Source organism: Triturus cristatus, chromosome 3_1, assembly GCF_964204655.1.
Source record: "Triturus cristatus chromosome 3_1, aTriCri1.1, whole genome shotgun sequence".
NCBI lineage: Eukaryota > Metazoa > Chordata > Amphibia > Caudata > Salamandridae > Triturus > Triturus cristatus.
The window spans coordinates 1,050,274,500-1,050,300,955 of record NC_140583.1 but is presented as its reverse complement, the minus strand read 5'-3'; the positions used below and the strand labels follow the sequence as shown (position 1 = coordinate 1,050,300,955).

Below are 26,456 nucleotides of genomic sequence, written 5' to 3'. Positions count from 1 at the left end.
TTTGTTTACATTAAATGTAATTTAGATATGATTTTTATAAGTAGATATAAATTCATTTATTTTGGAATTATTTCCTCTGGGGTTCTATTTTACATACAGGACCAATGCTCGTCCATATGTGGTACTAGACTTACTCCTTGTCTGAGCAGGGGTACATTTAAAACAGTTCTGGGCCCTTTCTGGCTCTTCTAACTATAGATGTGAAGTTTGTGAATAGAAATTGGCTTACTATTTTGTGGGTGGGTGCATGTCCATTCCATAATCCCTCCCTAGCCGTCCTTAACCCTCTCCTTACTTCTTCCAAAATTCTTCCCATTTATTCATAAATATTCTCCATTTTCCAGCTATTCCCCCCTATCCCTCCCCCATTTATCACAAAAATGTATGCCGGCGCATGTGCAGATCTCCACAGTTGGGCAGAGAGCTTGAAACAATAAAGATAGGAGAGATGGAGGAGGAGACCTCCATGAGAACGTATGTAAATACGATTTTATAGTATTTGAGGAGCACTATTGCAGCGCTACAAAATGTACCACAAAATGCAATTTGTGAATAGGCCTCAAAAAGTTTGCAGTGCTAGAATAAATAAGTAATCACTTTTTACTTAGGTTTCAAACTTAGGGCCTGAGTCATAGTTTGTTAGGTGGTCTTCATGGAGGGCATTGGCTTTGCCTCCCTGACGGACTACCATCCACTTAATTTAGAGATTTCTGCCAGCCTGGAAGAGATTTCTGGACCTTCACAGGAGCCGCTGCCATGGCATCTCCTCTTGGGGCACTAAAAGTTGCTGAGAGGTTGTCATGTTTCATGTGGTCATTTAGCAAACTTTTTTGTTTTACAGAAACATAGTCTCAAACAAGTTTTGTAAAATAGTCTGATGTATTTACATTGATGGCCAAATGTCTAGCAGCAGAAGTTCTGCCAGACTCTGAATGGGCAGGTTCCTGTGTCTCCGAAACTGTAAATCAGGCTCTTTGTCTAATTACAATGTATACAACCTTTTTTTCCATTGATGGAAGTCCTTTGTGGATAACATTAAGTTTTCGATTCATGATGCGCCCAGCATGTTGACAAAACCAACATCTATTGTTACTTGTCATGATACCTGTATGGTGAAGACTCGAATTGGTGCATCCATCTAAAAGAGGTTGTTACCGTAGAGTAGTGATCTTCAAAATTTTTTATGCCGTGCTTCCCCCCCACCACCCCCCTGTGGATAAACAACCATCTGGTCCACCTCAGAATTTTTGGCAATTATTCTATTATATTGTATCTATTAAAAGTATCCACAGTGTGTGTGTGGTGGTTCTGAAGAATTTTTGGAGTCCCTGACCTTTTGACACATACTCCCAGCTAGGATATAAATGACAAAAGATGTAAGTGATGGCCCATTACAGAGCATAATGCTTCTTTTGGCCATAGCCTGCCACCCCCTCTAGGATCACCTAAGGACCCCTGGGGGGCCCACCCCCGAGTTTTTAGACCCCTGCCATAGAGTTATGCTGAATGATGGGACCCCCTGCATGATGCGGGGAGGTGCGCTTGAGTCTCCCATATCCTACAGATAATTCTTGGCATTGGACTGAATTGGGGCCCCCTTGAAGTGTTATGGGCTACTGGGGGCAGGAGGGGGTCCCTCTGTGCTGCCCCTGGGTTGTAACTTAGAAATAAAGTAGGGGCATATTATCAAGAAAAGACGTTAAAATTATCGCCGCTTTAGCGGCAGAAAACTGGCGCTAAAGCGGCGATAATGGACTTGATAATATGCTCTTGAGAATTCCAATAGAAGCCCATGTTCTGGTGTCAACATGGGCTTCTATTGGAATTCTCTGCGGCATATTATCAAGCCCATTATCACCGCTTTAGCTGCAGTTTTCTGCCGCTAAAGTGGCGATAATTATAACGCCGTGCTTGATAATATGCCCCATAGTTTTTAGTGCTTAAACTCGTGTGAGGCAATTAGCCTAAGAGAAGGGACAGCTTTCCTTACCAGGGAGCCAAATCAATTAAATTTAAATTTATATTGAAATCTCGTGGAAAAGAGTGTGTGCCCAGAGGAGACTGAGGAGAACAACAAACTGATACTAATGTGGTTGATCAAGGATTTAGAAACAATTACAACTATTAAGATGAATGCAAACAATTGAGTCTCACAGAAATTGTATAGACGAAATGAGAACAGTAAAACCTACATTGAGGTAAACAGCTACAATATTGGCAGAAGTTCAATAACCAGTTACAAAATAAATAAACTATGCTAATTGTTTGAAAAAGCACATAGCCCTAGAGGCAACAGGACATTGGGCAAATTCCCTTTCTGACATGGCAATTACATAGAAGTTAAAAACCTCTTAAGTAATACAACAGAAATCATTGTTCAGACAATGAAAATACTCAAAATTCCAGAGTGGCATGGTCTGGAACAGTGTTCAGAGAATGTACACGGGGCTTATCTCGGGTGATTGATGAGAAGGTGGTTGACATATTCAAGCAAAAAAAAATAAACACTTGGAAGGTAACCTTGAAAGGTGAATGGCTTCTATCTCTCTTATCAAAGACTCCTCACCTTCCTGCCAATCCAGCTCCGTGCTGCTCGTTTGCATGAGACTCCTTCCTCGTTAGGAAAATTGAAATGATAATGACAGTGGAACTGCAAACCCTCCGAAGGCATCTGTTTTTCTCGGTGTTAATTGGAGAGAAACTGTTTTTTTTGCCTACTTGAGTAGGACTAGGGGAATGTTGCACACCTCCTGGAGAGCAAGTGACTGATACACAAGGCCAGCGGCAACACAACCTCAGGGGGCCCCCTGCAGGGTAAGGTGAGGGGGCCCATATTACCCATTCCCTGACTGCCATGCTGCTTCTGAGTGTTTTATTTGTTTGCCAGTGGCCAACCCAAGGGCCCCCCCCCTTTGAGGTGAATTGTGCGGGCCCCCTGCTGGGGAGCTCTGTTGCGACCCTGCACAAGGCCCTTTATTAGCGGTGGACAAATTAACAGGAAGAGCTGAGCCAGAACTGAGCCAAAGGGGGGGGGCTCTGGCTCTAAGAGCTCATACATGAACATGTGCCACAAAAACTGTCGACATGTAAATGCAACAAACATCATGCAAAAATTAACATGTGGAAGTGTTTCTCCTTAGCACATCAGATTATTAATTTTTAAACATGAACTTGGAAACATTCCTCTTCCCTCACCCTGAAGGAAATGTGGTCAGTGAATTAAGAGGCAAGTCAGTTGTCATCTGTACCATATATGTGAGCTAGTTTCTTTTTCTAGATAGAGCAATATTATAGGCTATTAATTCAAGCACAAGGCTTTTTTTCCACCGCACATCCTGGACGCAGAGAGACCTGGGCTGGGAACACAAATCAGCCCTGGCAATTCAGCCAGCCCTGGGGGAGGAAGGTGCTAGTAAGAAGCAATGGCCCCAGGGCGGTTGTGCGGGGTGGGTAGTAGGGTGAAGTACTGCTGCCACTTTTTTACAGGGGGGCAATACTGCAAAACCGGCCTCCTCTAAAAAATGCACCCTCCATTGCTCCAAAACCGGTCTCCACCCTTTCAGCCCACCGGGAAAATGCCTGGTGCCCACTACAGCAAGTCCGGCCCTGGACACAGGTGTTTAAACGTGCTGTTATATGTGTTAAGGATGGGGAAATAAACTCTCTGCTGAGGATAACACAGTTTGGTCAAGCAGAGAAGTTAGGATTGGTCCTAGGTTTTCTGCTTTCATATTATACAATTCAGCCACTACAGGGGTATCTCTTTCTCTCCTTCTTACTCAAAGGATTCTGCTCTGTTTTTATTTGTCTGCACATAAAGGTAGAGTGTGGGTGGTAGGCAGAAGTCCAAGAGGACCTGGAACTGAGCCAGAGCCAGACTTCTGGCTTGAGCATGGTTCGAGTTTTCAGTAGCTCGCATGTATCCACCCTTTAGGAGCATGAGTTAGCAGTATTGTTGTAATGCTACCTCACATATTCTTATATCGGTACTAGATTAACCTTGGGCGTAGTTTGCGAAGTAGCGCCACGCGTAGCTATGCGAAGTGCACTTCGCACTACGCGAGCTACGCGTAGCTTCGCAAACTGCGTAGTGCACTATGCAAGATGCTGTTCGCACTGATTGCACAGTGGCAGATGCTTGTCCGCACTGTGCAATCTGTGCAAACTGCATCTTGCACAGTGCAAGCGGTCGTTTCCTGCCGCTCAAGTAGATTTCTACTCGAGCGGCAGCTTTCTCAACACGGACTGGTAGTTTCACATCGCGAGCGGTCGCGAGCATATGCGACCACTTGCAATGAGAAACCTGATCTCCCCGCATTGAGAAGCTCGCCGGGAGGTTTATTTGCCACGCTCGCGATCAGCAACTTGATGCTGCTGATCGCGAACGAGGAAAATGCGTCGCTGGGATGTCATTTTGATTGCTCGCGGGCGCCAACTTGACGTTGAGGACCGCGAGCTAGCAAAAAATGACCGCTGCACTATGCTACCCTATGCTACACGTGTTTGCACTGTGCTACGTGCAATTCGCGTAGTGCGAAGTAGCGCAAACTTCGCAAACTACTTGAGCATAGCGTAGTGCTTTGCTCAGGCTTATACTGGATCAATGTAAAATGTTTATTATGCCAGAAAAATTTAAACTATTGTGATTTTTACATTATGCAACATTGGTTTGAGCAGAAAATAGCTTGCAGGAGATTCGTCCAATGTCTCCTTATGCCAGTCCCTTACCAGTATCTCACTAGGCATATCCTTGCATTCAATTTTCAAGCAAGATTCCACAATGTAATTCCACATTCATGAACTTTTACAAGACAACGTTTCACGTTTATCACGTTTCACACTGCTAAAAGATACATGCAAATGTCTATGCATCTTGGCTTCCATTCTCTCATAGGCCTATTATTATGCAGTGTGTGTCTAGTTCTCTGTGAGGCTTAACTGTGGGGGTGGTAAGGGAAAGTGACTGGAAAATGAGGGATATCTGTTTCAAAATGGGGGGCCCAAAGAAAAATCAAGGAGGAGTACATGAATACCCATGCAAGAATACAGCTACAAACGTTTTAGGGCATGATTTAGATTTCGGCCGTTGGGTTACCCCATAACAGTAATGGATACCCCGTCCACCTAAATTTAAATCTCAAAGCAACAGGTCTGCTGTGATCTAAATCAGGCCCTTGGTCAGAAGTGGTTCACAAAAGCTGAATCCCACATACTTAAAACGTAGCATGGCACAAAGAGGCTCAAATCTACTCCAGCTTAGCCCTGCAGCAAGTCTCAAACCACACACAAACCAATGGAGCCAGGGTATAACAGCATTAGGACCTGAGGGAAATACCAAAAAAAGGAATATAAATAACAATCAACACAAGTAGACGTTCAGGACAATGATATGATGCATGCTCATTCAAGAAGCATACTTGTATAAGATAAAAACGTATGTGGGAGACATACATGGCATTAAACAGTAATCAATGTACACAGAAGGACACGTTAGCAAAATTATGCATTCTATACACAACATGCCCACTTACAGAATGACATAACAAAATGCACGTAGAAGAAAACGACAACAGACTGACAATAAAATCCAACAGAGTTATTTCATCTTTAAAACACGAGTCGATTTGGAAGGGTCCCACTGATAGTACTTGCAACACAAGCACCACCAGCTCAGCCCCATCCCACTATCAGCCATTTGCCATAAAAAAGCAATAAACAAGTAGACCACTTTGCCCACAATGTTGGCAAAAGTGTTTGTTGCATTGGCTCTCATCCAGAGGAACAAATACTTTTGGAAGAGAGAGAGAATATGGAGGCAGAGACTCTCCCACTATGGTATATCTGGCACATTGCACACCATTAAAGCAATAAATACTGCTGGCACACCATCAACATGCATGGTGTATGCAATGGCAGAGGTTACTTCACTCATGTCAATGCCCTATTTTCTGGTTGGACACATGATGGCTTCATTTCTGCCAGTCATTCATTACACGTCAGTGGCTTGACAGGGACTACAGTACTATGTGCCTGATAGTTGAATGGAGTTAAATAAATCTGGGACCGCATGTGTATCTGTGGCATGGCATTGCTGTGATTAACACACATCAGAAGCCCCTTCACGACAGACCTGTTATGCGCACACAGAATACACTTCGGAATTAAGGGGCCATCACGATGGCGGGCGGATAAAGTCCGCCCGCCACCGTAACGGTGAACGGGACCGACCGGCGGCGGTCCCGCTGTGCCCATTAGGATGCGGCTGCCACCCTGGCGGTCGCATTCCGCACATTTAACATTGTGGCGGGTGGTGTTGTAAGCAGCACCCGCCACAATATTAAATGTGCATGTTGTGCATTGGCATGCACAACGTGACAGGCACCGCGCGATGCCTGCCACCTTGTGCATGCCAATGTAGGGGGGTGCTGCCCCCACCCGCCCGGGGGCCTGCAACGGGCCCCCAAAGCAATTACTGCATGCCTTTCCAGGGCAGCATTGCCGCCATGGAAAGGCCTTCTCCGCCAGGCATCCTGATATGGATGGCAGTGTCTTCCAGACACTGCCACCATATAAGGCCCGAGTTCTGCCCAGCAGGCAATCGGAACGATTGCCTGCCAGCGAAAATGCATCGGGCGGTCTTTCCTTCCGCCCCTGTCACCCCCGCCATTGTAATATGGTGGGGGGTAAATGGAAGGCGGGCAGGGGAAGATGTCGGGGGATCGCCACCACCGGTCGCCCGACATCATAATGGACCCCTAAGTGTTTGGATCATCGTGTGAGTACCTAATGTAACTCAGTGTTGCAGTTGATGCCGCATTTGAACTTTTTTCATGGCACACTCCTGTGTGTGGATAAGTATACTGACTACACATATATGTAGACATGTACCTGTCTTAAAAATAAACTTTTCCTAAATTGCTATTTCTAGTGTTTTTTTTGTACTTGGTAAGAGATGCATGCCACCACTAGGGTTCCTCTATAAATCCAGGCCATTTGTACGCTTCTTTCTTTTTCCTGTTTTTCTGAATTAGCACTGCATACATTTACATGGAAAGGGCAGCTTTCTTAGCTGTGTATAGCCAGAAGTTGAATAGCAACATTTCAGAATATGCCACTGATGAATCCTCTATACTTTTAGACAGGATTGACCTCTTACTGTGAATGGGTCAACCTACTGACTCCTTGAAATGGATTAGGACTGGCCAGAGATGGCACCCACAGCACTGAAAAGAAAATAGGCATCATCGGAAAAGGGATGACGTCCTTTCACAACATCCTCAAGTGTATGGTGGACAGACACCAACTGGCCAAAAAGCCACACCTTGCAAGTTAGACTGAGACTGCCAGGAAGTGCGCTGTTGTGGCCTTTACCTCGAGGAAAGCCACAAAAAGCAAGATGTGCCGGGAGTTCTCTGAATCTGGGTACTCAGATATGCCCAGGACATATTGAGTAGGTTGACTCTGTACCACACCAGACATCCCAGGCTCACCCCTACTGTACCAGTCCAGAAGATCCAGCCAAAGGCCTGGCTGCACCTCCATGATGATCTCGAGACCCATAAACAGCCGCACAATGGGGAGTACTTTTTCAGCTCATTAATCTTGTATTTGTTTACATGTTATGCCTTGTTGTGCCATGACTTTTAACAAAAGAACGATGGATTTAACCCAGATCTTTTGACTGGGGGAGAATGTTTGCATTGTCAGCATTACGTCCATCATTTGTTTGCTGTATGACTTTTAAGGTAAGATTTGCTATGAACGTGTCATCTGTTACATGCCACGCAATAGGAAAACCACGTTCATCTAGTGTGACATAATGACTTCAGAGCTAGGCCTACAGTTGTGAGTTTCATCATGAGAGAATGTTGACATGGCATGGCTTGAGTGAATTATTCAATTCCAATTGTATGCACTGGAGGTTCAACATGTATCATCTTCAGATCTGGTTCGCAATGGATTGGGGGAGCTAGTATGACCAAGAGGAGGTCACAGGGACTAGGATAAGAGTTAATGACGGTTCTTTGAGGTCTAACCTATATCTAAAAAAAAAAATTCTCAACCTTCATTTTGTTGCATGTGAAGATGTAAACAAAGTAACTGATGACCCTTGCTCTCTCCCTCTTTCTTTGCAGATGACAGCCAAGGCACAGTTCGGGACTGGCAGGAAACAGGGCAAAGTCTGCAGACTAGGGGCACCAACAAACATCAATACCATGTAGATGGAGCAGGAGGAGAGAAAGAGGGTGACACTTCTTTCTAAGGGGAGAACAGCCGCGGTCCCTGCAGGTAACAGCGGTGGGGCCACGCGGGGGGGGGGGGGGGGTTCAAGGGAGGATGTTGAGGGAAAATTAAATAAATAATTAATTTTCCCTCCGCATCGTTCCTCGAAATCCCCCCGCACGCTGCCCCACCGCCCCATTGCCGTTACCTGCACGGACCGCGGCTGGGGAGAACTTACTCACACATGGTCTTTCACCAAGATACTCTGGTGGAGGCCTAGATAGAGGAATGGCTGTCCTACCTAGCCACCAGAGGCCTGGAGGAAAGTAAGAAAAGTGATGTAATATGTACAGAACCCGTTGTAAGTTTATTCGTAAACATATTCTCACTTCTGGTACCTTTACTTGTCAAGTAAATTAGCTTTTACCACCAGGAACTGCAACACACACAAAAGATTATTGTTCGTTTCTTATTTCATATGGAAAATATCTTCAGAAAGAAAAGAGCTCGAACATTTCCCAGCAGCTGGGACTGAACGCTCACATGAACTTGACTCAAAGTTTCGGTAAGATCACATGCTTGCAGACGTTTTCAAGATCTCTTTTGCCAGGAAAGGTAACCTCTCAGTCCAAAAAAGTCACAAAGAGAACCACCCGGCAGTTTCTTCTTTCGATTTTGTCATCTGAAACTCTCAGAAGTTGGTTCTATTTTTCTTGCATCTGCTGTGCGGGCATTATCACATATTTCTGTAGCATAGCCTGTTTTAGAGTGTGGGCTTGTGGTGTGTATGTTTTAGGGGTGGATGAATTTGCCAACCATAGACTATCCCCCATAGTAAATCGCCCACTCCTTGATGGCACAGTATTTTAATGAGTAGCTCAAAAAACAAACTAATGCTGGGATCTTCTCAATATGAAAAACCACGAAAAACATATTTTTGATAGGATCACTATATGGCAAAAAAAGTCATAACCTTCAAACTAAAAGATCAAACGTCAACTGAAGTATATTTGTGCATTCTTTGAGGGGACTGGCGAATTACCTAGGCATATATCCCTTACTTCCTAATCATTTCTGGTCGCCAAAATATTAGCATGAACCTACATATACATATTCACATTCTTTACCTAAAATAAAATATGTATTGTTCAACAAACAAAGGTTTCTTCTCCAGCACCAATGTCTCCTTGAAAAGTCTTTTTACTGCAAAGACCTGTGGAGGGGCCCCAATTCTTTTGCATTTTAGTCCCAGGCAATGGAATTTCTTTCCAGGAAGGGCTATGAATTTAAAGACGTATGTACGAACATATTTTCCTATAGACACACAATGGGTAAAACACTTTGATACATCTAGGGGCATATGTATCAACATCACCATTTGCGATTCTCAAATAGCGATTTTTAAGGAATCGCTATTTGAGAATTGCAAAACGGGATGTATTTAAAAAATTGCAAACTTTTTGCGATTTCTTAAAATTCCTTAATTGCGATTAGCAAATTGCGAAATCGCAATTAAGGAATACCTGCCCATTCATTCCTATGGGCCAGGAGACCCATAGGAATGTATGGGAAGTAATTCTCAAATTGCGAATCGCAATTTGCTAATCGCAATTTGAGAATAATTTCAAAGGTGCAAGGGTGTCAAGATGACACCCTGATACACCCCTGAAATTAGCATGTGTGGTCATATGGCGCACATACATGCCCTAAGGGCATGTATGTGCGTCACGTGGCTCTTTGTAAAATTACAAAACGTGCATTTTTAAAAGAAATCGCAAATTAACACCAACTAGTAGTTGGTGGTAATTTGCGATTTCTTAAGGATTAATCGCAATCCTTTGGTGAGTGTTACATTTCATTTAAGAAATCGCAATTTGCGATTTCTTAAATGCTTACGCGAACTTAAGAAATCACTACATTAGCGATTCCTTAAATTTGCGTTGGGAATTATAATACATCCCGTTTTGCGAATTTTTAATCGCAAACGCTGTATTTTGCGAATCGCAGCGTTTGCGACTAAAAATTCGCTTGATACATATGCCCCCTAGCTCTTAATCAGCTACTGTTCAGAAAACAATATTCGCTCCGTCCCAAAAGACAACACTAACAAAGTTGTTGGTTGATCCTGTGTCATTTTAACATTGCATATGGCAGCTACTAGCATGTACAATTACTGACAAATCACGATTATCTATTGTTCCCCTGGTATCTTGGCTTTGACACGCTATTGACTGGGGATGATACACCATGTCTATAGATAAAATAAGCAGTAGTTAACAGATTGTCAGGGGTGGATGAAGCATAGTGCTTTAGAGGAAAAGTGTATGATGCATCCAATTTTAGAATTCAGAAGATGAGCCCATTAGAGTTGGGCAGAGCAAGAACTCCAACATTAATTGGCAAATTATACCCCAGCCAAACTTGTGATTCCCCAGTCTGATTTAGAGTAGGAAACAATTGGGTTTTTGATAATATAGCCTCAGCTGGCTCTGCTGTCAGAAACTGACCATTCAGTTTGTCATCCGCTGAACAGCTCGGTTAATGTCAGGACGGTGTTGAATTCTCCTACCTGGGACAGACATGTGAGGTCTGGCCTTCCCAGGAAAGGAAATCTGAGAATGTCATTGATGTAAAAGGATATACCACTCTGCATGCTAGGCGTATTTGTCTTTGTCTTTTCAGCAACAAAGTCCCTCTTGGGTAGAAAAAAAACATACAGCAGGGCAAAACAGCATGGCAGCCCATTATCCATTCAAACATGACAAACTTGCATCCGTCCTACTGGTCAATGCACTTTCATCACATTGATCCCCGCCAAGTAGGCAGGTATCAGGCCAGGGTGAAATTTTAATTATGTTGAAGTAATCTGAGTAATTCCGGTATTTACGCATTACTTTTGTGATGCAAAGTTACCGAAATAATATGGTCAGGTATTGCCACGACCCAGCCCCTTAACCTGGTAGCAGACCACCTACAACCCCCCCACCCCACATCATCCCCCCTTTGGCAGGGAATACACCACACATGTCTTTCGGAAACATTTGGGTTAGGGTTCCTAAAGCCCCGGCCATATTTATTACACACAAAGTACACTTAAAAACTTTAAATATAAGTTTACAACATTAATACGCAGAAACACCAGATACACTTCAATACAGTATTATTTACAATTTTTTATGGCTAACCTTAACAGAAACTCTAATACATAGCCATTCCTAACCATAAACTAGTCATTGTCCCTGTGTATCCTGCATTGAGCCTACGAGTGAGATCATGACTAGTCCAAGGTGCCCCTTAGTGATCTTGTGCAGGGGGCCTGTCTGCCCACAAAGGTTAGCTACCTCAGGCGCCCCCTACTCCCTCAAATACCCCCCCAAGGGCCTGTGCTGCTAGCGTTGGCACCCATGCGTCTGTAACAAGAGGCCTGTTGGCATTCTGCACTCCCACATCCCCTGCACTCTCTAGCCGACTTGCCAGAAGCACCCCCTGGAGGGCCCTGAGAGACCGCTGTCCCCACCTATCCCAGGTAAAAGGATAACTCCTATGGACCGTAAATGCCCCACCAATCATTAACCCATCGCCACAGACCAAGGATACTAACATAAAATACGACAACAATTTATTCACAACAAGAAAAAGGGTTCAATTGCAAATAAGCATAAAACACACTGTAAACACAAACAATGCCCTTACATCCTGGAAGCTGAAAAGGAAAAAACACATAGCAACCTGCAACAGGAGAACTTCAGTACTAGCAACAAAACTGCTGCTTCAGGTCATGGTGGGCGGGACAAAAACAGATTAGTATTGCCCAGTGGGGGCAGCCGGAAGCATCAGTCTTCTGGAGACGGTGAGCTGTTAAAAGAGAGCACTAAACTGCAACTTTTAATGGGGAGGGGTCCGGCAAGAAGCAGTTTCAGGTGACCTGGAAGTGTTTTAACACTTCCGGGTCACCGTGTGCCCGGCGACCAATGCCTGTGCATTTTGTAGGCTGGTGCCAGGGGCGTCATCTGCCACCACGACCACCAGCACCTGCACCAGGACCTCCATCCCGCCATAGGCTCTTGGCCCCCTAGTTAGGGCCTCCTTAGCATTACTAGGAAAAGTAGAGAGAGACCCCTTATCTAGTCCAAGGGAAATAGGGTACTTGTAATGAGGAGCTCCGAGGAGCACGTTGGGGACGTTATATCTCAGTTCCATACAGACACATCAGGCATATCCTTGAGAACAGACTAACGATATCCTTCAACGTTATATAGAGACCCTGGAGGTGATAGGCCGATTGAAGCAAAAGAAACAAAGCAATATTACAAATAATTGTGAATAACGTAGCCTTAACATCGTTTAAGGATCTTGAATTGCAAAGCTTATTTGATACAGCGATACGATCTCACATAAAGGCGAAGCCTATGATCTTGATAGAACTACTTCCTATATGGCGAGTTTCTATTTATAAGTGGATATAGCTCAAGATATATGAATAATTTCAACGAGAGAATTATATCATTGTCTTGATAAAGATGGTCTAAACTGATTGATACCATCGAAACGCGTTGACGCAACTGTATACACAATTCGTTGTTTGATTTGGTCCATTAGATACTAAATGAGAAATAAATATCAAGTTCCAATCAATAAGAATTCTTTCAGACGAATGTGCTCTTCATTAAGACTAAATTCAACGTCTAATTCCTTTTTTCTCTCAAAGAATTGTTTTTAACTACAAATGGTTTTTTTGTTGTGTATTTTTTAACGGATATTTTATATATGTGCAAAAATAAATTTTGGAATGTACACCTGTGCTACTTAAAGCAATCATTTTGTAGCTATCGATTTTATTTTTTCTTTGTATATGTAACTAGTTAATGGTGCAAATAAATATATTTTTGTATTAATTTGTATTAGTGATGTATTATTCAGTTCATTGCTTGGGCTATATACAGTGGTAAACATTTTTGTTCTAATATTTAGTGTGTATAGTTTCAGGCTATCCAAGGGAATCCTTTTCTTTTGACTCCTTAGCATTACTCCAGCTTCAATAATTAAGAGTAATTCGGGGCAAAAATCTGACTGCAGCAGCATAGGAACTACGAACGTAGGGGCATATTATCAAGCCAGGCGATAAAATTATCGCCGCTTTAGCGGCAGAAAACTGACGCTAAAACAGCGATAATGGGCTTGATAATATGCTCTATGGAATTCCAGTTGAAGCTCAGGTTAGATGTCCTTCACATCTAACATGGGCTTCAATTGGAATTCCATAGAGCATATTATCAAGACCATTATCGCCGTTTTAGCGGCAGTTTTCTGCCGCTAAAGCGGCGATAATTTTATCGCCTGGCTTGATAATATGCCCCTAAGAGACAGAGAACGGCTGCTATGTACTGCTGTTCATGCCCTGTGGCATGTAGTGCTTCTTAGCCCAAAATGTGGGCTAGGTAAATAGTGATATATGCTGGATTACGCTTCACAAGTAATTACGCATAATTACAAGTAATTGTGCAGCAATTATGCTAAAGAGAAAAACGCCATTTAGATCCACCTCTAGTAGGTACCTCAAAGTCTGGGGGGTCGTGTGGTATGGGAATTTGCTCACCTGGCGTTCTGGTGGGCTGTCGGAAACACATTAAATGACACTGTTAGAACTTAGATGTATGCAGGCGCGAAATCAGAAACTTTTTTTATTTTGTAAAAGAGTAGGATTAGAAGAAAAGCGAAGAGACAGCGGTTCACTTATGTTTCACAATCCTCTTGAAAGTGTACCATGGCAGGCGACATGAGGCGAGGGATGACAGCCAAAAGACAGGCTCTGGAGGGCATGTTGCTTCTTGAAGTCATGGCACTGTGTCAATAAATCTCACACTTTGGCAGCGCTCTCTATGAAAATGAATGATTGTCAATGCCTTAGGAAGAGCTGCTTGGGCCACAAGGAGCCAGTGATGGTCTGTCTTTAACTAAGTAAAATAGTCACGTAATGGAATTTGGTTGTCTATGGAGCATAGTAAAAGAGGTAAGGCAGCTGTAGAGGATGAGGCCATGAGAAGAATTGAATGAGGTAGGGTTCAGTGCATATTTAGACCAGATGTAGACAAGGTCAGACCATGAGAGAAAATGGCCTGGGCATCAAACTAAAAGTGAATTAAGAAGCAAAAAAAGTGAACCATCTTTGCAAATTGGGACACTTTTGAACTTGCAAAGACACAGGTTATAAGTGTTTTGCAAGGTATGGAAGACTGCATGGATTTGAACTAGCTGCAGGCAATGTTTGTTTGAAGATAAGGGATTTCAACAGTAAAAACCGATGCTTGCAGACCATAAAACAGGCCCACACACATCCCAAAAATGGCCCACACACTGACCTGTCGGACCAGCCCACCAGGCACTACCCAATTGCCTTATAGGTGAGTACGACCATCGATGTAGAGGTCAAAGGGTGTGCCTAAAGGACAAATGCTTCAACAGCTGCCGGTGAACCATCGGCTGAAGCTCTACTCAGAAGACACTGGTGGCAGGTGTGCTGGCAGAGCATGGGCGTCTCCCAGCAGGCATTTGCTGAGGGTGGTACACAGTGCATGTTGATGTCAAAGCTGGATCATGGGAAGTGGTCTAAGGGATCTGCTTTGCCAGTTTGGGACAGTCCTATCCCTTCAGCAGCTTCACAATCAGCGGCGTAGGCTCCACTGCTGCAGGAGGCCCAGAGACTCTGATTATTGCCATATTTTACAATTCTAACAGCAGTGGGGGACACTTCCTTTGTGTTGTACTCTGTCCCTGCCATTCTACTTATCATGGCCTCTAGGGAAAAATGGGCAGAGGGCGATGCTTATGTAAAACTTAAAATGCGTCCGTATGGTGCAAACAAGAGGCCGGGCCTGTGGCAAGTGCGCCTTTCCTGCACTGCCGACATGATTAAACACTCCCTTTCTTTAGTTTTGACATGTGAACAACTGCCTTGCATGTGTCGATTGGTGAAAAAACACATTTTAAAGTGCACAGCAAGTACACAAAAGTAGCCTTTTACTGCCCAAAGTAAGTACAGGACCACATAGAAAAAGAAAGTAACATGGAGAAATAAAGATATTTCTCCACATTACTGCTGGGTCTGCTAGGTGCATCCTTTTGGCGCAAACTCAGGTGTACTGACCTTAGTAAATCTGGGATTGCCTAAAAATCTATGGGTGGATTAATGGAAATGCCCATTCTCCACCCATGGAACGCTTCAGTGACACAAAGTAATGCAAGGAAGTACTATTCACTGCGTTGAGTTACTCTGTATTTGCTAGACAATGAAAAGCCACATAGGGTGGCTTTACGTGCCTTAGTAAATCCCAGATATGCATTTGTGGTGCTTTGTGAGGACTTGCATCCTGCAAGCACAAAACAAGTCCTTAGTAAATGTGGGACCTAGTGTCTTCCCAGGAAAAATCTAAAATTGAATGATTATGCTAATGTATTATTCCTATAGGTTCCGTTGCAGAAGTCATAAAGCATACCTTTTTCTTTTCTGGCCCGTGCTTCTGAAAATTACTCTAGAATTATGTTTAAAGATACAAACCGTCCGTCACCCAGAACAAGCCTAGAGCCCTGATCCAGGTTAGGATAGTTGTTTATGTAGGGCAATGCACATCCATATATATATATAGGATTTGCGTGGTTTATAAAATACAAAACAATGCAATGCAATGCAGCACATAGCGATGCTTAGGGTCATGGAAGAGTTCCATGGGTGGAACGTGGATGTTCCCATAGCTCTACCCATGGAATTTGACACAATCCCAGATTTACTAAGGTCAGTAAACCTGGGATTGGGCCAAGATGCTACCTCCCAGACCCAGGCACAATGAGGAGTAATATCTTTATATCTCCTTGTTGCTTCTTTTTTCTATGTGTGCTGCATTTCACATCACACATAGAAAAGGGAAAATGCCTTTAAGGATTGCTTTTGTGCAGGAAAGTACCCCTTCCTGCACAGACCATCCGGTCATAACATAGGTGCCCTTGCAGCAAGGCACAAGTGTGCCTCCACGGGCGCTAGACACCTTCAAGTGCGCCAGCGCAAGGACAGAGCAGAAGTGTGCCATTTCTAAGTAGATATGGCACCTTTCTGTGCTCTCCATTTTACATAATGCAAAACAGCAACTTTATTGCTCGCTTGGTTGCATGAGTTGGTAGTAAATATGGCCCCAGATATTTGTAGTCAGTGGGACTTGTACAGCATCTGGACACATCAGGTCATACTAAGGAGCTACCACCAATTTGAGCAAATGGTGCCTCAAAGTTCTCTGATGCATAGCGTTCAACAGGGGTCCATCTTCTCCTGTACAATTTCCAGTCTTTCAATGAAATCACTTGGGGCCTCACATTTAAACAAATCTCCTGAATATACCAGCATCTGGATGACACACAACTTTATTTCAAAAGTCTCCTCTGAGGATGACATTTAGATCCTCCTGTCACAGAAAATTGTCAACATCCACATGAACAATGAATTTGAATTTGAATTTGAGAATTTATTTGTAAAGCGCAGCTATCACTCCACGAGGAGTATCTTGGCGCTAACGTCATGGAGTGAGGAAAAAAAGTAACCTGATCAAGACAGTAAATCAGAGCAAGACAACAATCATCAGTGATGCCGTAAATCCATGTTTTTAGGGATTTCCGAAATAAGAGTTCAGTGTTACATGATTTAATCTGTGCAGGGAGCTTGTTCCAGGCTCTGGCACCCAGAAAGGCCAAGGTTTTGGCACCTTTTAGTTTATATCTGAAATTGGGCAATTTAAGGAGATTTGCTGAAGAGGACCTAAGCAGTCTAGTAGTTATGTGTGGAACAAAACGTGCCAACAAGAATTTAGGACCCGTATTCATTTTTGCTCTAAAGGTGATCAGGAGAATCTTAAAAAGAATTCTCTTATGAACCGGGAGCCAATGAAGGCTGTTCAGTGCTGCAGAAGCTGAGGATCTTCTAGGGAGTTTGAGCACCAAACGTGCTGCTGCATGTTGTACCACCTGAAGCTTCTTTAAAACAGCCTTGTTGACTCCAGCCAGGAGGCCATTGCAATAATCAATGCGTGAAAGTATTAAAGCCACCGCAACAGATTTTCTTGCAGGCAAAAGGAGAAACGTAAACATTTTTTTAAAGGTTTTTATTAAGCTAAAGCACATGCCCGCAACCGCTTTAGTATGCGGTAGGAAGGAGAGGGAATCAGTAACCTCATCAATATTACACCTTCTTACAACAATTGTCACCCAGTGTAAGGTACATTAAAAGAGGTCTATTCCTAAATAGAATCCCCAGGGGGCGCTTTTCTACCTTTCTCAGTCATTACCAAGCTAAAGCTTACCAAGTGACACCTTGGAAAACCCTCACACTCCAAAATGGTCTAGTGTTAAATATTTCACAGCAACGGAGACAGAGTTCATAATACAACCCATGGACATGGCACAGCAGACACCAAGACATACGTACTTTTGGTATAACATTATTGCTTCAATAGAAACCGGCATCCCATTGAGATGAAGATGATGCAGTTAATTGCACTTCAACAAAAATCAAATTACATATTTCATCCAAAAATGCTCAGGTTCAAACTAGAGTGTTGCTAATTGATGTAAAGCCATGTGCATTCCCAGGACCCTTTGTCCACTGTCTATGATCAATACACACATCGCAGCCAAGACCTGGAACGAGCTCCCGGTGAACATCAGACACTCGCCAACCTTGTACACCTTCAGGAAGGACCTCAAGACATGGCTCTTCGACTGATCCGGAGCTGCCCCTCCCCCCCCCTCCCCCCAGCGCCTTGAGACCCTCACGGGTGAGTAGCGTGCTTTATAAACCCCTGATTGATTGTATGACATCACAACAGTGGAGCCATCAGTGGTCAGGTGACAGTTGGACAGAGACAGAAAGGCCTTTTGATTTTAGGAAGAAAGGAGACAACTTCCTAAATGTTTCTCTTCTTTTTTAGTAAAGTAAAATCTGACTTTACCATTTAGTTGGGTTTTAAATTACCATTAACACAAGTCCTTGAATCATTTTTCTAACTGCTTTCTTGTGGGAGAGCAAGCCATGTCACAGTGAGAAATGACGTTGGGGATTTTCCACTGCCAGGACATGTAAAACATTCCTTTCTATATGTCCTACTTTTAAATACCATGCACCCTATCTCAATGGCAATGAGGCCTACCGTAAGGGTCACTTCCAGATATTAAAAAGTAAGATTTAAGCCTGTCAAAAGGGTGATTTTGACAGTTAGAAATGGCAATTTAAAAACTGATCAGTCAGGCTGCACTGGCAGGCCTGGAGACATGCTTTACAGGTCTTCTGCAGTGGGAGGCAAAATGAGTGCCTTGGCCCTCTGGGAGCATTTAATTTACCGACCCTGTGTACAGGTAGTACAGTATATTAGAGACTTAAAAGTAAATTAAATGTGGCAACTCGCTGTATGCCAATTTTAACATGTTTAAAAAGGAAAGCATAAGCACTTTACTGCTGGGTGGCAGGGGTAAAGTGCACAGCGATCTATGGCCCAAAAATGTGAGGAGAGCAACAGAAGAAAAAACCTGGGGAAATACCACATAAATGTGCAATAGTAATGACTTTACTATGTCAGATTTCCAAATTTGTCTAGAATTATTGCTAAAAAACACAAACTGTCAGTCTCTATTTTAGGAGTATGTTGTAGGGGTAGTACGAAATGCAGAAAAGGTACAATTTGGCACCAATCCTGAGCCTACTTTCTCTGCTGTCCTCTGTCTCCACAGTGTTTTACACATTGACCTTTCCTAAGTGCTACACATAAGAGGAGTTACTATTATATATATTAAGAGTACTGCACTATGCTTCATTTGTGTGAATGAGAAAAGCGTGGTCTGCTGCCAAAGATTGTTGTGTTCATTATGTCTGCTTTAAGGAAAATAATCACTACTGCCTTCCTGGCAGTAGATAACTTTATTCTGTACATCTCTTGTAGAGTACTTTTAGCATGATTAACTGGATTCGAAATCCATTTAATACATGATAATACTATGAATAATATGATACAGCAACAGTGGCTAGAAAAATCTGTTACTCAGTGCTGCTATGTCATAAAGGAACCCCAGACTATTCTGGTGGGCCTCTCTGAGAACCCGTCAGTGCAGGGACGGCTTTCTACTGTGATCGAGGGCAGCAGGGACAGCTTTGGGAGAAGAGCCTGTGGCACCCGACACATAGGAGTTGGTTGCGTGGCTTAGGGCCAGTTCTTTTGTTTTTTATTACATTTGTTGCAGGGAGAAGAACCCATGTTATGTATGACTTCATGTGAAAAGGTCACCCCATTTGGCCCTGAGCATTCCATTTTTTGACTGGTACTGGCGGTAACTGACTCTGACTGTGCCCTATTCTCTGCTAACCAGGCCCAGGGCTAGTGCTCTGATGTAAAAGTTATATGGTAATTATGTATAATTACAAATGGCACTGACAGACCCCTGTAAGTCCCCCAACTATATAATAAAGCAAGGGAGATTCAATCTATCTTAAATTCCCTAGTATATAATAGGAAATGGAGGTTTAGAGGCACGATAGATTTCCTGCACTAGAGTGTGTACTACTGTGTTGCCTGTTGGTACATTTAAAGGCAACCCTGCTGTGCAGACTGTCTTTAAAAGTAAATTGTTAGCAAAGTCTGCCTTATTTTTACATGCAAGTGACCCCTAGGTCTGTCCTATGTGGCAGAGGGGTGGGGTGCCTTGTAACTATAAGCAGGCACATTATAAAATAAGTTGTATAAGTCCTGCCGAGGTAAAAACTGCCAACTTCGTTTTCCCACATTGTATATTATTAGCTCCATAGGCTAACATTCACTGCCTGAAACTACAAGAAGGAGGACTGCTCTGCTGGAAACATCGTCCGCACTACACAAGATTGTTCCTTGAAGGCCTGCTCCTGTTTCACACTTGGAACTACAGCCTTGAGGACTTTGCCTTGCTTCAAAAAGGATTAAGGAGTGGACTCCCTGAAAGCAACAGGTTAACAGAGCATCACTGCATCATGTCCTCCAAGAAGTCCCCAGCCTTTAGTGGGTCTAATGGGCTGTTAAGGATTTGGCCTGGTGCATTGTGGGAACTGTAGTCGAAACTTCCAAGGACCATTTCAGAACTTCTAGACCCTTAGATTTGTGTTTTGGACATTTTGAAAACTCAAGAGTAACTTCAGGAAGAAGTTCAGAGGTTTGGAGAACTTTTGGAAAAAGCTCCAAAAGGGGACCTACCTGACATCGAGAGTCAAGCCGACTACCTTCAACTGTGACTCTGCCTGGATTTCAGGTTTGTCCCGCTGAAAGCTATGGAACCCCAGACTTCCAGGATTTGACCGGGGCCTCATGGAGAAGCAATCCGACGACATTGCATCGAAATTGGCCTGCAGGAGGGGACTGCATGATGTCAAGAGAAAATCCTCCAGAAAAGTTTATAAGTCCGAAGGTAAAATGAGTGTATTAGTGTATACGACCAGGGCTCCATTGCGGTCGGCCTCAAACTTTGACTTTGTCCCGGTCAAGCGCAACCAGATGTTTCAAATTGGCACTATATGTGTTTAAGCGCTATAAAGTGGTTAATATTTAACAAATCAAATTCAGTTTTCAAATTTTCAGTATTCAAAAATAGAAAAAAGCTCATGTTCTTTATGATACAACACAGGAAATTCACTATTTTTATTTATTCCACTTGGACATGAGAATTGTAGAATTGCTCAAACATCACGAAAGCAGGCTGGAAGGTAGTATCCCACACAATGTTACTCAATATATACGAGAATTGTTATCTTTAATTTTTTGAGTTTCTTGAAGAAAAAGTAGATTTTCCAGAAGGTGGATGTTACATTCTAGTGAACGAAAAGTGGAGGCTAGGCATGGAAATAAAAGAATGTTTGAAAAACGATGTAGGTGCAAACATGTGTTGCCTATTTCCTCTGCCTAATTTCCAGAATTAGAAATTGTTTTTTTGATCATGTTGTGAAAAAGCCATCAAGTAATACCTTCACCACTTATTTTAGAGACTTACATAATTTTCAGTGTGTTGGCTAACTACTCTCTTGTGGCCACAGGAAGATAATCCTATACCCCTTTTGTGATTGGGCTATCTACCTCACTATGGTCCTCATACATAAGATGTTTTGTAGACGAAAAGCCTATGATTTGCAAAACATAGGGTCTGTATTTCGAATGAACCTTTCTATGATGTATCTAAGCTTCTTTACGAATCAGAAACATTTTTCATGCATGAAAACTGGCGTCCTTCCCTCACCCTTGTATTTGCGAGTCGCAATGGATTGTTTTTTTGCGACTGAAATTCAGGTCATAAACAATTGATCAAATACTGACACCTTAAAGGAGGCGGCATCTGATTCACAAACATTAAGCTGTCCCTGGGGATAATGTAACTTTTGGGTTGTGTTGGCGGCCTTGGGTGCATCCGGCAGTGGCTACTCCCTCCAATATACTCCCAAACAGGATTATTTTTAGTAAAGCACACTCACTTATATATATGTGTGTATATATATATATATATATATATATATATATATATATATATATATATATATATATATATATATATCCTTATATAAATATATAAATATAGAGATAGATAGATAGATAGATAGATAGATAGATAGATAGATAGATAGATAGATAGATAGATAGATAGATAGATAGATAGATAGATAGATAGATAGATAGATAGATAGATAGATAGATAGATAGATAGATAGATAGATAGATAGATAGATAGATAGATAGATAGATAGATAGATAGATATCCAACAACATCCGGCTTACATATATCAAGTAAGACAGGCACTCCAAACCACATACAGCACATCAATTAAATCACAGCTTCTACCTAATATTCTGGAGTGTCTGTTTTACTTGCTTCGATGTCAGGTGATTTGGACAAATAGCATATATATATACAATATATTTATATATATACATATTTCCCTTTTCGAAAAGCAAATGTAAGGATAGTTAAACACTGTCCCTTGCAGGCCACCATCTTGCCTTCCTACCCATTCACTGGAGGTCACATATTGTGACCGGCCTGGTAAATATTTATTAAGTAGGTTTCTTTGGACCTCCTGTGAAGGAACCTTTGGCACAACATCCTTTTAATAAGTAGGTTGCATTGCAAAAAAACCGATAGACAGGCCCGCAAAAAATCAGCATGCAATGTGCTCTCTTTCATTGCACCCTGCCTGTATGTGCATCAGGGCAGGCCCTTAATAACTGTACGACTTGCAAAGCAAAGGAGATTTCTTTATATTTCCATCTTCTATTATTTAAAAGTGCGATGAATGTAGGTATAGAAGAAATGACGCAACTTACTTTTCTGCCAGTGCATGTTCTGTGGCGCGCCACAGTCCTTTCTTTTGGAAGGAGACAGCTTGTCTATTCACCGCTCCACGTTGGGAAACACTGCCGCGCTCCTTTCCACGCAACGCGACAACTGGCTCGTCGGATTCAACGTTCTGCGTTTTTAGAAGCCCCGGGTTCCCACTGTGGTGGATGATGTCATCAGAACCTGCAGCCACGAACACTGCACGTGCTTCCTTCAGTGTGCACTGTTTTCTGCACGTCGCGCGCAGGAGTTGGCTGCTCATAGTTGCAGTTCGCAGATATTGAAGACTTCAGGTCTGAATTAAAGCACAGCAATGACATAATCCAATCAATTTTTACTTTGAAAACTGATCCTGGAGGTAATGGACAATGTTCACAAATTGTGCGGTTTTTCATAGATTCTAGTAAAAATAAGTGATTTTATTTGCATCGGACCCTTCATTCCCCAGGGCCACCAGATATGACGCCAAGAGGAAGCACCTGTGGCTTCTTTAGGCTTCATCGATCAACTGTGTCGTTTTCTCTCTTCGGTTATTCTCAGGTTTACCCTAACAGATCAAAACCACTCACTGTTTGATAAGTAGGAAAATGACTTGGTGGACGTTGAACATTGTGCCATTAATACAAATGCAAGAAGGTTTTGGTCACATTTCAGGGGGAAGGACAAGATCTTAGGCACATGGAAATCTTACACCTACTTTCAATATGACGCCCCTTCCTGTAGAGACATGTCACCATCTCATGCGCTGTAGCCATATCGGCCAATGCACTACCATTAGCTCACAATAACATTACCGTGAGATATTTGCCTGGCAATCATAACTTCAGGTAAAAAGAAATATCCCCACAGACACTCAGGCACACAAATTCATCCACACGTGCCAACCATAGATGCCACATGTCACTTTGGTGATGTGTATGCACCCTGTAGAGTAGTATGATACTAGTGTGGTCAGTTCTCTTCCCTGATATCTCACAGATTCATAAAATGAGAATGTTCAATAATCAGCAAAGGCAGATTGCACACCAAAACGCCAGTTAGAGTCATGGAAAATGTGAGTTCGATTGGTCATTCAGCAGAAAAGAACAAGCTTTTTCATGAACACATCATGTGTGGCACCAGGTCCCACTGTGGGAATGTGCATAGCATAAGACGCAGACAAACTATTGACTGCCATGCCTTGCATGTGTCAATGACACCTACACGATAGCAAGGTACTGTAAGACCTGTCAGCCTTACGGTGGTCTTACCCCAAACTTTTTGCCTTCCTTCTCCATTTTTGCTGATCATGTTTTTGCTTTCCTTAAAACATGATAACATAGGCCTATCACCAATTGGCATATTTAATTTTCTTTTAAGTCCCTAGTAAGGAGGTACTACATGTACCCAAGGCATGTAAATTAAATAGTACAAGTGAGCCTTTAGCACTTACTGAGCCACCCACTTCAGTAGCCCTTTAAATACGTCTCAGGCTTCCATTGCAGCCTGTGAGTGCAGTTGCAAACCGCGCTTTCGACCTGGCAAAATTGGCCTTTTGCCAGGCCCAAACCTTCCTTTTTAATACATATTTGTTATCTCTAGGGTAGACCCTGGATTGCCCAAAAGGCAGGGTGCAATTAATAGGCTGTAATTTTTTAAATGGGAACAGGTAACCAGTTCATGTTTAGTGTCTTTGCACTTGTAATGAAAATTCTCCCTTATGGCAAGGTCGGATTTTAAATTGCAATTTTGAAAATTCCACTTTTAGAAAGTTGGCATTTTCCTGACTTAGCCATTTAGTGCCTGTAGCCTGCCTCAGGGTCACATGGCAGGGTGTAGCCAACAGTTGGGCTTCGCGTATTCCTCCTAGACAGCCACACATAAAAGAGATCTTAGGAGTGCCTGGATGGGGCATCATGGGCAGGATGATAGCACAACCCTACTTATGCTGAAAGAGGCTGTGTCCTACCTTCACACAAATGGCTGTATGTGAGTTTGGAGCCAGGTCAGGGAAGGCAGGAAGCCTGTGGACTTCAGAGGGAAACCTCTAGAAGTTTCTCCCACTTCAAAGGAAGGACCAGGTATAAATATTGGACCTCAGACACCAATTCTTCAGTACACTTCTGTACCTGTGGATACTCTGCCAGGAAGAAGGACTGCTGTGCTGACTGAAAGCACTACAAGTCTGCTGGCCTGCTGCTCTGTAGGACTGATGCCCTGCTGCGCTGACCTGCTGACCTCTTGCCTGGGTGAGAAGGACTGGACCTGCCTCTGTTTAACCCAGGACCCCATGGTGACTCTGAGGGCTAGTTGGCTGGCATCCTGACTAGAGCCTAAAGGACCAAAGGCTCCAAAACCCATCAGTCCAGCACCTGTACTCTGCCATCTGTAAGTCCTACTCTACAAAGTGGTGCCACCACAGTCCTGGACCCTTGGAAATGGGCATACATTTTCTTTGCCAGCCCATCTGTGGACCCAGCAGAACCGATGCATCTCCTCTACTGCTGCGTGGTGCAATAGTGAGCAGAGCCAATGTATCGCCTCTGCTGAGAGGGTTCCCTCAGCGCAAGGACTCCCCAGCCAGAATTGGAGCCGCCGCCTTTGTGCAGCATTCCCAACACAGGCCCTTGCATCGCAAATCTCTCATCGGTGGCAGCCTCGATTGTACCACAGGTTCTCACATCGCAACCTCACAGCTCATCACAACTGAAGCATTACCTTGAATACTCTATGCATCCTCGACTCTGGACTTCATATCACAAGCCATCCTCAAAGTGATCCTCGCCGACGACGCAGGATCTTGCATCGCAGCAATTCAAACTGATGTATCACCTCGGCAGTGCACCACATCATCAGCACGGGACCTTGCAACTCTCTGCAACCAGGTTTTAAGGTACTCGCATTCAGTGGGTCTAACTAGGTCCCTGTAGCAAGCCCGCATTCCATCGTGGTGAAAAATAGACAGTTTACATTTTGTGCTTTTTGGCGCTATTTTTAACTGAAATTTTTAAAATTGGATATATCTCGTTCTACTGATTGCGTTTTTGTTGTTTTGGTCCTTTTTTATTTTTTTAAAATTCTCTATTTTTTCTATTCTGGTGTGTGACCCTTTGGTGGTGTGTTTTCACTGTCTTGCTGTTTGAAGTGTTGCACAAATCCTTTTGCACACTTCCTCTGAGTTAAGCCTAACTGCTCTGTGCCAATCTACCCCAGGGTTGAGCACAGGCAAATTTAGTTTGCTTGTGACTTCACCCTGACAAGAACTTCACCCCCCTCAACCAGTAACACAGTTTCTAACAGTAACCTACCACTGGTGATCTAATAAAGCAGTGGTAAAGATGGGAAGTAGAGCAGTAGCACGTTTACTGGGAAAAAGGAAGGTAGAAGAGGTTAAACAGACCAGTTGAAAGTGAAAGTATGCAGGAAAGGAACACACACAGAAATAATATGTCATAAATATGCAAATACCCCAGAAAAACGACACAGTAATTGTGAGACACTTGTTAGCAACATTTTTGTAGTCAAAGAATTCAACAGGTTGTCACTCTGGCATGTGCAATAGTACCAGGAAATAGACAGGTGCACACTGTGTTCCATTTCAGAAATCCAGTTAGCAACACCTGCCGTAAATCAAGAGCCACACTTACAACAATCATGCTGGCAGGTGCCTGCACACCCCACAGCTAGTGCAACATCACTGTCAAATGCTGAGATCCTCCCGCACACATGGGGATGAATACCTATGCCCTTGAGTTGACTCAGGTACACCCATTGAACAGGGAGTAACAGGGAATACTAGTAGCTCTATTTAAGTGTGTTTTACATTATCGCTTAAAATATTTTCCGCTATATTTCTTGCATCAGGTAATTTTTTGTCA

General features: G+C 43.1%; 1 protein-coding gene across 1 annotated transcript in view; it reads right to left on the bottom strand.

Annotated features, from left to right (window-relative positions):
- Nucleotides 1–22,727, bottom strand: part of POU2AF1 (POU class 2 homeobox associating factor 1) — a 228,482-nt gene extending 205,755 nt beyond the window's left edge. Inside the window, exon 1 of the mRNA XM_085645816.1 lies at nucleotides 22,587–22,727. Within this exon, the coding sequence (XP_085501942.1) occupies nucleotides 22,587–22,602 (16 nt within the window). The 5' untranslated portion in view covers nucleotides 22,603–22,727. The remainder of the gene's footprint in view (nucleotides 1–22,586) is intronic.
- Between the last annotated feature and the right edge of the window lie 3,729 nt (nucleotides 22,728–26,456).